The 12667-nt window shown below is 33.6% G+C and overlaps 1 protein-coding gene across 1 annotated transcript; it reads left to right on the top strand.

The window, feature by feature from the left end:
- The first annotated feature begins 1365 nt into the window (after positions 1 to 1365).
- Positions 1366 to 5368, top strand: LOC114176146 (uncharacterized). The gene is made up of 2 exons (XM_028061084.2): positions 1366 to 4165; positions 4711 to 5368. Exons 1-2 carry the CDS (start codon positions 1579 to 1581, stop codon positions 5169 to 5171), a joined length of 3048 nt encoding a protein of 1015 aa, XP_027916885.1. The 5' UTR covers positions 1366 to 1578; the 3' UTR covers positions 5172 to 5368.
- The last annotated feature ends 7299 nt before the right edge of the window (positions 5369 to 12667 follow it).

Genomic DNA, 12667 nt, shown 5'->3' with positions numbered 1-12667 from the left:
CGTCTAAATCTACAAGATCATAACTCTCAATACATAAAGAATCTACTTATTATAAATGTTATTATTACTCAAGAATAATAATTAAGATTATTCTTATCGCATTTATTTGCCACAAGAAAATAAAATAATAAATATTAAAAATATAAAATACAAATAAATATATAGGATCAATATAAAAAAAATATATAAATAAATAAAGGATTAAGTATGTATTTATTTTTTGAACTTTCACGTTAAATTATAATTTATTTTTGTTTAAAATTTTGATGCATTTTGGTCACTAACTTTAAAAGTTAATAGATATAATTAGTTTAACCTAATTAGGTTAATTCTTTTTTTCGTTTAGGTCAATTTTGATTTTTATTGAATTTGAATTATTTATTATTTTCTAAAATTAATAAATTTTTAATTCAATTTTATTTATTTTTTTATCTCTATATATATGTAATTAAATTATGAAATATATTGTATTGAAAAAATATTATATTATATATTTTGAGATGTGACAAGCTCACTCACATGTAAATTCTTCATTGAAATCGAAATAATCAGTTGAAAAAGTTATAACACATGGTAGAGCTAAATGGTCTATTAGAGATGCTCTTATGAAAGAATTTGTTGACTCGTTGTTGAGTTTCTTGATTCTTTATTTGGTGTTTCGACATCATAAGGTCTCTCATCGGTTGTGTACTCAATGCATATGGTACTATTATTAGTCGGAAGGTCATCCGACATAAAATAACGATTTTGTAAAGTGTAAAGTACAGTACATTGTTATGAAGTTGTGAAGAATTTCTTTTGAATGTGGAGTATAGCCCTAAAGCTAAAGGTGCAAGACCAATTTATAACTGTTTAATATAATAATAACAACACTATACAATTGTCCAATAATCAATTTTTCTAAGAAATAATAAAATACATTAATATTAAGTTACAGAGAGAATTTTACTCTATCTCTTATATAATTAAGAAGTTTCTACCATATAACAAGTTCTTTTACCGTTTGGATTTGATGTATCAGATTCATGATTAGGCCGATAATAAATTCAATGACAAGTAGTTGTTCTTGTTTAGATGATTTGAGTTGATTCAAGGTAGAAATTTGTGAAGACCATATCAGTAAAATATTCTATAATGTGTTGGACAATTTAAGTAAATTATCTAATCTCTTAACAACTAATAATCTTTGAACTGTCTAAATAAATCATCTCAATAATATTAAATCTTAATAACAAAAAGTGATGATCACATTTCTCTCCCATTAATTTAAATACACTTTTGTGATTGAGATATTCACTACAGAAAAAATAAAAAGAAAAACGGAAAAATGAACATTAGTAAGATTGTGTGTGTCCGAAGGAGATAAAGATGGGAGGGTCTGGGGGCATGGCTGAGCACTGGCTCAGCCCTCATCCACTCACTCTGCACAGGGGTCAGTGATCAGTAGCATTCACACAAAAAAACACAGAATACAACAATGTACACACACAACACTCACTCACTCACCCTTTAACTCACTCCCCTTCCCTCCTCATTTTCATTTTCATTTTTCCATTTCCATTTCCATTCCCACACAAAATGCGACTCTTCCTCTGCTCCATCTTCTTCTTCCTCTTCCATTCTCACACACTCCATGCTGCGCGCATCTCTGAATATCGCGCGCTTCTCTCTTTTAAAGACTCTTCCATAACCGACGATCCTACGCATGCTCTCTCCTCCTGGAACACCACCACTCCCTACTGTTCCTGGTTCGGTGTCACGTGCGACTCGCGCCGCCACGTCACCACCCTTAACCTCACCTCCTTGTCCCTCTCCGGCACACTCTACGATGACCTCTCCCACCTCCCTTTCCTCTCCTACCTCTCTCTCGCCGACAACCAGTTCTCCGGCCCAATCCCCGCCTCCTTCTCCGCACTCTCCGCCCTCCGCCATCTCAACCTCTCCAACAACGCCTTCAACACCACCTTCCCCTCCAACCTCGCCCGCCTCGTCAATCTCCAAGTCCTTGACCTCTACAACAACAACATGACGGGTCCCCTTCCCCTCGCCGTCGCCGCCATGCCCCTCCTCCGCCACCTCCACCTCGGGGGCAACTTTTTCTCCGGCCAGATCCCTCCCGAGTATGGTACCTGGCAGCACCTCCAGTACCTCGCCGTGTCCGGCAACGAGCTCACGGGGAACATCCCTCCGGAGCTTGGAAACCTCACCGCGCTTCGCGAGCTCTACATTGGCTACTACAACGCTTACTCCGGCGGCATACCGCCGGAGATGGGAAACCTGTCCCAGCTTGTCCGTTTCGACGCCGCGTATTGCGGACTCTCTGGCGAGATTCCGGCTGATATCGGAAGGCTTCAGAATATGGACACGCTCTTTCTTCAGGTGAATGCGCTCTCCGGCTCGCTCACTCCTGAACTGGGGAACCTGAAGAGTCTCAAGTCGATGGATCTGTCCAACAACGTTCTCTCCGGCGAGGTTCCGGCGAACTTTGCGGAGCTCAAGAATCTCACCTTGCTGAACCTCTTCCGGAACAAGCTCCACGGTGCCATTCCCGAGTTTGTCGGCGAGTTACCGGCGCTGGAAGTTTTGCAGCTCTGGGAGAACAACTTCACCGGAAGCATTCCTCGGAGTTTGGGAAGAAATGGAAAACTCACTCTCGTTGATCTTTCTTCGAACAAGTTGACGGGAATGCTTCCCCCTGATATGTGTTACGGGAATCGTCTTCAGACTCTGATAACTCTTGGAAATTATCTGCTCGGTCCAATTCCTGATTCGCTTGGGAAGTGCGAGTCTCTGACTAGGATTCGAATGGGGGAGAACTTTCTTAATGGTTCTATTCCTGTTGGGCTATTTGGGCTTCCCAACCTCACCCAAGTAGAGCTTCAGAACAATCTTCTCACGGGACAGTTTCCTGAGGTTGGTTCCGTTGCTCTTAATCTCGGTCAGATTAGTCTCTCTAATAACAAGCTCTCTGGGCCATTGCCACCCACCATTGGAAACTTCACCAGCATGCAGAAGCTTCTTCTCGACGGTAACAAGTTCTCGGGTCAAATCCCTTCGCAGATAGGCAGGCTGCAACAGCTTTCCAAGATTGATTTTAGCCATAATCAGTTTTCGGGTCCCATTGCTCCTGAGATAAGCAAATGCAAGCTTTTGACCTTCATTGACCTCAGCCGCAATGAGCTCTCTGGTGAGATTCCAAACCAGATAACTGCCATGCGGATATTGAATTATCTCAACCTTTCAAGAAACAATTTAGTTGGCTCAATTCCGGGCTCCATAGCTTCTATGCAAAGTTTAACTTCTGTTGATTTTTCCTACAACAATCTCTCTGGTTTGGTTCCTGGAACTGGGCAGTTCGGCTACTTTAACTATACCTCTTTCCTAGGGAACACTGAACTCTGTGGTCCTTACTTGGGTCCTTGCAAAGACGGGGTTGCCAATGGCCCTCGTCAACCTCATGTTAAAGGTCCTCTCTCTTCTTCGTTGAAGCTTCTGTTAGTTATAGGGTTGCTTGTGTGCTCCATCGCATTTGCTGTTGCGGCAATAATCAAAGCTCGGGCTTTGAAAAAGGCCAGTGAAGCTCGTACGTGGAAATTAACTGCATTCCAGCGTTTGGACTTCACTGCTGATGATGTTCTGGACTGTTTGAAGGAGGACAACATAATAGGAAAAGGAGGTGCAGGCATTGTGTACAAAGGTGCAATGCCGAATGGGGATCAGGTTGCTGTGAAAAGGTTACCTGCCATGAGCAGGGGATCTTCGCATGACCATGGTTTCAATGCTGAGATTCAGACTTTGGGGAGGATTCGACATAGACACATTGTTAGACTGTTGGGTTTCTGTTCAAACCACGAGACAAATCTCTTGGTGTATGAGTATATGCCTAATGGAAGTTTGGGTGAGGTTCTTCATGGCAAGAAAGGTGGTCATTTGCACTGGGACACAAGGTATAAGATTGCTGTGGAGGCCGCCAAGGGCCTTTGCTATCTACATCATGACTGTTCGCCACTCATTGTCCATCGAGATGTTAAATCCAACAATATCCTTCTTGATTCCAACTTTGAAGCTCATGTTGCGGACTTTGGGCTCGCTAAGTTCCTTCAAGATTCTGGAACATCTGAATGCATGTCTGCAATTGCCGGTTCCTATGGATACATAGCTCCAGGTAATATATTGAAATTCAACATAATTGATGATTTAGACGTTGAACTAGCGTGACTAACAACCTTTATTTCTATATGGAATCCTTAATGATCGGAGCTTGTCTCATGTCACTCAACATCATTCGTTTAGGGTTAGAATCGAACAGTATTGACACTACTGTTTGGTTTGGACGTTTTATGTGGTTAATTAATTAATAAACGCTAACATCCTATGTTGCCTTCCTTGACTCGTTTTCCTTTTCATGACACACTAATAATAACGACCGCTTTGATTTGTCCTCTAATTTATGTTGCTTCGAAATACTGTTACTGTTTAAAGAGATAACTAGCCCAGTGTGTCGTTTGAGTGTTCATCGTAGCTCCCATCGTATAATTAGGCAGTCCTGCAGTCATAGATTAGAGATGTTCACAGTTGAAAACAGATGGTGATTAATTGGCAACATGTACGTCAAAGTAAATGGATAGCAAATTCCCATGGCATTATCTCGTATTCACTTAATTGTTTTCAATTAATGTGGCTGATTTAAGTTTGTGATTTCGACTGCAGAGTATGCCTACACGTTAAAAGTTGATGAGAAAAGCGACGTGTACAGCTTTGGAGTTGTTCTTTTGGAGCTTGTAACAGGCAGGAAACCGGTTGGGGAGTTTGGTGATGGTGTGGACATTGTGCAATGGGTGAGGAAAATGACGGATTCAAACAAGGAAGGGGTTTTGAAGGTTCTTGATCCTAGACTTCCATCAGTTCCCCTCCATGAGGTGATGCATGTTTTCTATGTAGCCATGCTATGTGTTGAGGAACAGGCGGTGGAGCGACCTACTATGCGAGAAGTTGTTCAAATTCTCACCGAGCTTCCAAAGCCGCCAAGCTCTAAACAGGGGGACTTAACAATCACAGAGTCCTCTCTGTCATCATCTAACAGTTTAGAGTCTCCAACCACAACATCTAAGGAACCTAAAGATGATCAACGTCCTCCTCAGTCTTCACCACCTGATCTTCTTAGCATTTGAAGGGATGTGTTTCATATTTATTTCTTTTGGGTTGTGATAGCTTATCTACTTGTTTTCTTCAGTTTTCTTCTTCTTTCGGGGTGGGGTTTCTCTCTTAGGTGTTAAATGTTTGAATATTTCTTCTCTTTAATGGTTTTGCAATTTGTACATTAGGATTGGTGGGAGTATTTTGTTATATAAAGTCCGTGTCTTCATCATGTAGCACTTGTTGTTTTATGGTACGGCCTGTTGCTGTTTTGATCCTGCACGGGGAACAGTTCTTCTCGTTTTATTTTTTCGGACGAGATGGTCAAATGGGAGAAAATTACATATCTAGGCATTGTCAGTTGCACCGGTTTATCCCCTTATAAATCTATCAAATGGCCACTCAAACAAAAGAACCTCTTGTGAGCTTTTGTTTCTACACATCTGCTGTTATTTATTATTGTTACTGTGTATTTTGTTGTCACTATCTTCAGTGCATGATCGAGTATATTCTGTTTGCATTATTAAAACAAACTTTTAATTTTTTACTTTTCTACGCAGGCATACCCATATTTGCAAATCCGCAATAAGAAATTCCTTTAGGGTATGTCTTCAATTTCATGCTGTTATCTATATACCATGTAGCTTCCCTGGGAGTAGTTCTTATTCCTCAATTATTTGTGTTTGAATTTTCCCTCCGTTTAGTGATGGAAAATCTGGTTAGCAATAGTCTTTTTTGTTCGTGTCATAATAATTGTTTACATGGCTATTTTTCGTTTTTATGTAGTGAATGGAAGCCATCTTAACACATGGGTAGGGTGGGTTGTGGTTATTTAGGGTTAATTATTAACATGTTATATTTTGTGGCCTCTTCAAGTCACAATTTTTATGCATATATTGTTTCCAATTGTCAAATTTATGGTACATGTAAAGCCATTTTTTGGTAGGAGATCCTGTGTGAAGGAGTTTTTTGTACTGCTTTTAGTTTTTATATGTTTGTTCGCTTTTTACTTACCTTCTCTTCATACAGACAGAACTCTTGCCACAGAAATATCGTTTGTCTTATTACTTGTATTGAGTTAAGAATAACATTTTTATTGACTGGAATCTATCACCAAAACGTAAGAAACTCAAATCCTCGGTACAAAACCAAACAATTTAATAATTTCAATTCTTATAATTTTCACCCTAAAAAGGGGGAGAAGAATTGACCTGGTCTAATGTTTGTAGTGGTTGCATGCTTTATAAAATAAAAAACTACTGTAATTTTAGTGTTTTGAATAACTTAAATTTATTTTTCCAAAAATGTAATTCAAAAATGTATCTGGATAGGCAACATATTAACATATTTTGTGGTGGCCGCTATAGCAGAGTAGCGACATTGTAATGCGACTGCAACTTCATTGTGTCGAGGGTCACGGTCGTCACAGCTGTTCAACTTTTCTGAATTAAAAGTTGAAGGAAATTTCGAAAATGCCCTCACCTTTTAGTTGTAGTTAGTGAGGGTACTTTTAGATTTTTACATACTTTTGGATTTTACTGTATCTTCCAAAGTAAAGACACCATAGACTCCCAAATTTTAAACCGACAGCCTTCTCTGTGCAACTTCTCTAACCCACACTGACAGAATTACCTTCTTTGTCTCTTCTCCTGCAAAAGAGAGAAACAGAAAATTTGAAAAAATACAAAGGTGCAATAATTGAATTGTGTTTTAAATTTATAGATCAAGCTTAATTATATATTTATTATATATTTGTTCTTTATTTTCGCTATTTTTATTTGATTTGGTTTTTATTTATGTTCTGTGTTCAATTAAGTTTTTATTTTTGTCAAATTTTGATCAATTTAGTTTTTTATTAATGGTATTTAAATAGTTAACGTTTTTTAATAATACATGCTACGTGTTATTTTCTGTTTTTTTATAATTTTTAATTTATTTATTTTTAATTTTTTTATTTTATAAAAATTGGTCACATGTCAAATCATAATTGTGCCATGTGTCAATGTCACTGTCACATGTTAATTTGTGGCTATATTATTTTTTGTGTTCAATTTAGTCTTTATATTTGTTATTTTTGTTTAATTTAGTCCTAATTTTTGTTAAAATGAATTATTTTTTTCTTTTAAAATTCACACCAGATTTAATATATTTTATAAAAATTATACTAATATTTTTCTTTAGATTGAAATTTTTATTAACTATTTTTGAAAGTTAATTATAAATTATTATATTTAATTATAAATTAAAAATAATTCTTAGATTCAATTGTTAAATAGAACATTTCTAATCGTTATAAATATTAATTTATTTTTCTAATTAAATATAAGAATTTTATTCAATTTATAATTAAAATTAATAATTTATAATTGAATTTAAAAAATAATTAATAAAAATGTCAATTTTAGAAAAAATATTGGCATAATTTTTATAAAAGATATTAAATTTGGTCTCAATTTAAAGGGAAAAAATTGATTCATTTTAACCAAAATTGAGACTAAATTGAACAAAAATAATGAATATAGGGACTAAATTGAACAAAAAAAAAATAACACAACCACAACCCACACCTCATACTCACGTCCACACGTGACACAATTATGACTTGACACGTGCACAATCTTTAAAAAAAAGAATTAAAAATAAATAAATAAAAGATCAGGAACTGACACATGGCATGCACTTTTCAAAAACATTAACTATTTAAACACTATTACTAAAAAGGACCAAATTGACAAAAAATTGACGAAAATAAAGACCTAATTGAACACAAAACGAAAATAAGGACAAAATTGAATAAAAACATTAAAATAGGGACCAAATGTATATTTAAGCCTTTTTTATTTTCAAGCTAATCAACTAACTTATCATCAAATTCGACATACATAAGAGGTACATCCTATTAATTAATAAATTTTAAAAAATTATACAAAAAATAATAGAAGCTCCAAATTATTTGTTCTTTGTGTCCCACTTATTTGCCTATCTAGTTTGACCTTTTTTTATTCAAGCTAGTCACCTAGTGCAAACAGGTTGATTTTTTAAAATATATTATGTTCTTTGTGCCCCACTTATAAAATAATACGTGGTTCCTCACTTATTTGTTCTTTGTGCCCCACTTATTTGTCTATCTCTTTTGACTTATTTTTTTTTTCTTCAAACCAGCCATCTGGTGCAAGCAATTAATTTTTGTAACTTATAATCAAATTCAGGGTAAATAAGGGGTACATCCCATTGGATGATAAAAACAAGATTGATTAATAAATTTTTAAAAATTGTACGAAAAGTAACATGCAACTCTCCACTTATTTATTCATTATTTCCCACTTATTTGTCTATATGGTTTGACCTATTTTATTTTTTCAAGTCAGCCACCTAGTGCAAGTAATAGGAGTACGTTTTATTAACTTATAATCAAATTCGGGATACATTAGAGGTACATCCCATTGGATAATAAAAAAAGATTGATTAATAAATTTTAAAAAATCTTACGGAGAGTATTACACAGTTTCACACATATTTGTTTATTATGTCCCACTTATTTGCCTATATGGTTTGGACTATATTTATTTTCAAGCCAGCCATTTATTGAAAGCAATAAGACTTGATATTTGTAACTTATAATAAAATTTGGAGTATATAAGGAGTACATCCCATTAGATAATAAAAAAAGATTGATTAATAAATTTTAAAAAATGGTAAGAAAAGTAATAGGCAACTCTCAACTTATTTATTTATTATTCCCCACTTATTTTTGTATTTGGTTTGGTGTTTGTTTTTTTCAAGTCAACTAGTGCAAGTAATAAGAGTTGATTTTATTAACTTATAATCAAATTTGGGGTACATTAGATGTACATCCCATAGGATAATAAAAAAATTGATTAATAAATTTTAAAAAATCTTACGGAGAGTATTAAACAGTTCCACACTTATTTGTTTATTATGCCCCACTTATTTGTCTATATGGTTTGGACTATATATTTTTTTTTCAAGCCAGCCATCTATTGAAAGCAATAAGACTTGATATTTGTAACTTATAATAAAATTTGGAGTATATAAGGAGTACATCCCATTAGATAATAAAAAAAAGATTGATTAATAAATTTTAAAAAATGGTAAGAAAAGTAATAGGCAACTCTCAACTTATTTATTTATTATTCCCTACTTATTTTTGTATTCAGTTTGGTGTTTGTTTTTTTCAAGTCAACTAGTGCAAGCAATAAGAGTTGATTTTATTAACTTATAATCAAATTTTGGGTACATTAGATGTACATCCCATAGGATAATAAAAAAATTGATTAATAAATTTTAAAAAATCTTACGGAGAGTATTACACAGTTCCACACTTATTTGTTTATTATGCCCCACTTATTTGCCTATATGGTTTGGACTATATATTTTTTTTTCAAGCCAGCCACCTATTGAAAGCAATAAGACTTGATATTTGTAACTTATAATAAAATTTGGAGTACATGAGGAGTACATCCCATGGGAAGATAATAAAAAAAAAGATTGATTAATAAATTTTAAAAAATTGTACGAACAATCATACGCAACTCTCCATTTATTTATTTATCATTCCCCACTTATTTACCTTTATGGTTTGGACTATTTTTTTTTTCAAGGCAGCCATCTAGTGCAAGTAATAAGAGTTGATTTTACTAACTTATAATCAAATTCGGGGTACATTTGATTAGTAAATATTAAAAAATTGTACGAAAAGTAATACATAGCTCTCTAATTATTTGTTCTTTGTGTCCCACTTACTTGCCTATCTCGTTTGCCCTATTTTTTTCTTTAAGTCAGCCATCTAGTGCAAGCAATAAGGATTGATTTTTATAACTTATAATTAAATTCGGAGGTACATAAGAGGTACATCCATTTAAATGATAAAGAAAAAGATTGATTAGTAAATTTTAAAAAATTGTACGAAGATTAATACGCAACTCCCTACTTATTTGTTTATTATGCCCCACTTATTTACCCATCTGGTTTGACATATTTTTTTTTCAAGCCAGCCACCTAGTGTAAGCAATAAGGATTGATTTTTGGAACTTATAATCAAATTTGGGTACATAAGTAGGACAAACACAAAGGATGATAAAAAAAATATTGACTACTAAATTTTTAAAAATTGTACGAAAACCAAAGCTCTCCACTTATTTGTTCTTTGTGTCCCACTTATTTGTCTATCTATTTTGGCCTATATTTTTCTTTAAACCAGCCACCTAATATTAGCAATAAGGGTTGATTTTTGTAACTTATAATTAAATTCGAGGTACATAAGAGGTACATCCCATTGGATAATAAAAAATAAGATTGATTAATAAATTTTAAAAAATCTTACGGAGAGTATTACACAGTTTCACACACATATTTTTTTATTATGCCCCACTTATTTGTCTATATGGTTTGGACTATATTTATTTTTTCAAGCCAGCCACCTATTGAAAGCAATAGGACTTGATATTTGTAACCTCGTACAAGCAATAAGAGTTGATTTTTGTAACTTAAAATCAAATTCGAGGTACATAAGAGGTACATTCATTGAATGATAAAAAAATATTGACTACTAAATTTTAAATAATTGTATGTAAAATAATACACTTATTTGTTCTTTGTGCACCACTTATTTGCCTATTTGGTTTGTTGTATTTTTTTTCTTTATGTTAGTCACCTAGTGCAAGTAATAAGGGATTATTTTTGTAACTTATAATCAAATTTGTGGTACATAAGAAGTGCATCCCTTCTGATGGTAACAAAAAAAGATTGATCAATAAATTTTAAAAAATTGCACGGAAAGTATTAAGGAGTTCCCCACTTTTTGTTCATTGTGCCTTACTTGTTTGTCTATCTAGTTTGACCTATTTTTTTCTTCAAGTCAGTCATCTAATGCAAGCAATAAGGGTTGATTTTTGTAACTTATAATCAAATTCGAGGTACATAAGATGTACATCCCATTAGATGATAAAAAAAGATTGATTAATGAATTTAAAAAAATTGTACGAACAATCATACGCAACTCTCCACTTATTTATCTATTATTCCCCACTTTTTTGCCTATCTGGTTTGGACTATTTTTTTTTTCAAGCCAGGCACCTAGTACAAGTAATAAGAGTTGATTTTACTAACTTATAATCAAATTTGGGGTACATTAGAGGTACATACCATTGGATGATAAAAAAAAGATTGATTAATAAAGTTTAAAAAATTGTACGAAAAGTATTACGCAGCTATCCATTTATTTTTTTATTATGCCTCACTTATTTGTCTCTATGGGTTGAACTATATTTTTTTTTTTCAAGTAAGGCACCTACTAAAAACAATAAGGCTTGATATTTGTAACTTATAATAAAATTCAGAGTACATAAGGGATACATCCCATTGGATGATAAAAAAGATTGGTTACTACACTCTCCACTTATTTTTTTTTATCATGCCCCACTTATTTGCCTATCTTATTTGGCCTTTTTTTTTTCAGGCCAGCCACCTAGTGCAACTAATAAGGGTTGATTTTATTAACTTATAACCAAATTCAGAGTACATTAGATGTACATTCCGGATGATAAAAAACAAATATTGATTAAGAAAGTTTAAAAAATTGTACGAAAAGTATTACACAACTCTCCATTTATTTATTTATTATGCCCCACTCATTTGTCTATCTAGTTTAGCCTTTTTTTCTTCTTCAAGCCAGAGTCACCTAGTGCAAATAATAAGGAATGATTTTTGTAACTTATAATCAAATTGTGGTACATAATAAGTGCATCCCTTTGGATGATAACAATAAAAGATTGATTAGAAAATTTCAAAAAATTGTACGAAAAGTAATATGCAACTTCCCACTTATTTGTTTATTATGCCCACTTTTTTGCCTATCTGGTTTGACCAATTTTTTTCTTCGGCTCAGCCACCTAGTGCAAATAATAAGAGTTGATTTTTGAAAATTATAATCAAATTTCGGGTACATAAGGAGTGCATTCCTTTGGATGACAAAAAAAAAATTGATCAGTAAATTTTAAAAGATTGTACAAAAAGTAATACACAGCTCCCAATTTATTTGTTCAATTTGCCCCACTTATTTGCCTATCTAGCTTGACCTATCTTTATTTCAAGCCAACCACCTAGTGCAAATATTATTAGTTGATTTTATTAACTTGTAATCAAATTCGGGGTACATTAGAGATACATCCCATTGGATGATAAAAAGAAAGATTGATTAGTAAATTTTAAAAAATTGTACTTAAAATAATATGCAGCTCCCCACTTATTTGTTTTTTGTGCCCTACTTTTTTTTTTCTTCAAGCCAGCCACCTAGTTCAAGCAATAAAGGTTGATTTTTGTAACTTATAATAAATTTCGGGGTACATCCATTGGATCATAAAAAAATATTTATTAGTAAATTTTAAAAAATTGTACGAAAGGTGATACGTTGCATCCCACTTATTTGTATATTATGTCCCACTTATTTGCGTATCTTGTTTGACCTTTTTTTTTTCTTTAGGTCAGTCACTTCGTGCAAGTAATAAGAGAT

This window comes from Vigna unguiculata, chromosome 3, assembly GCF_037176805.1.
Source record: "Vigna unguiculata cultivar grain cowpea cultivar isolate G323 ecotype 2 chromosome 3, ASM3717680v1, whole genome shotgun sequence".
In the NCBI taxonomy this organism is placed as follows: Eukaryota; Viridiplantae; Streptophyta; class Magnoliopsida; order Fabales; family Fabaceae; genus Vigna; species Vigna unguiculata.
This window is presented reverse-complemented; position numbering and strand designations above follow the sequence as displayed.

Excerpts from the sequence above, each read along its gene's own strand:
- LOC114176146 (XM_028061084.2), top strand. The coding sequence starts at position 1,579 with ATGCGACTCTTCCTCTGCTCCATCTTCTTCTTCCTCTTCCATTCTCAC. Across the intron at positions 4,166-4,710 it reads CTATGGATACATAGCTCCAG|AGTATGCCTACACGTTAAAA; the intron begins GTAATATATTGA and ends TTTCGACTGCAG.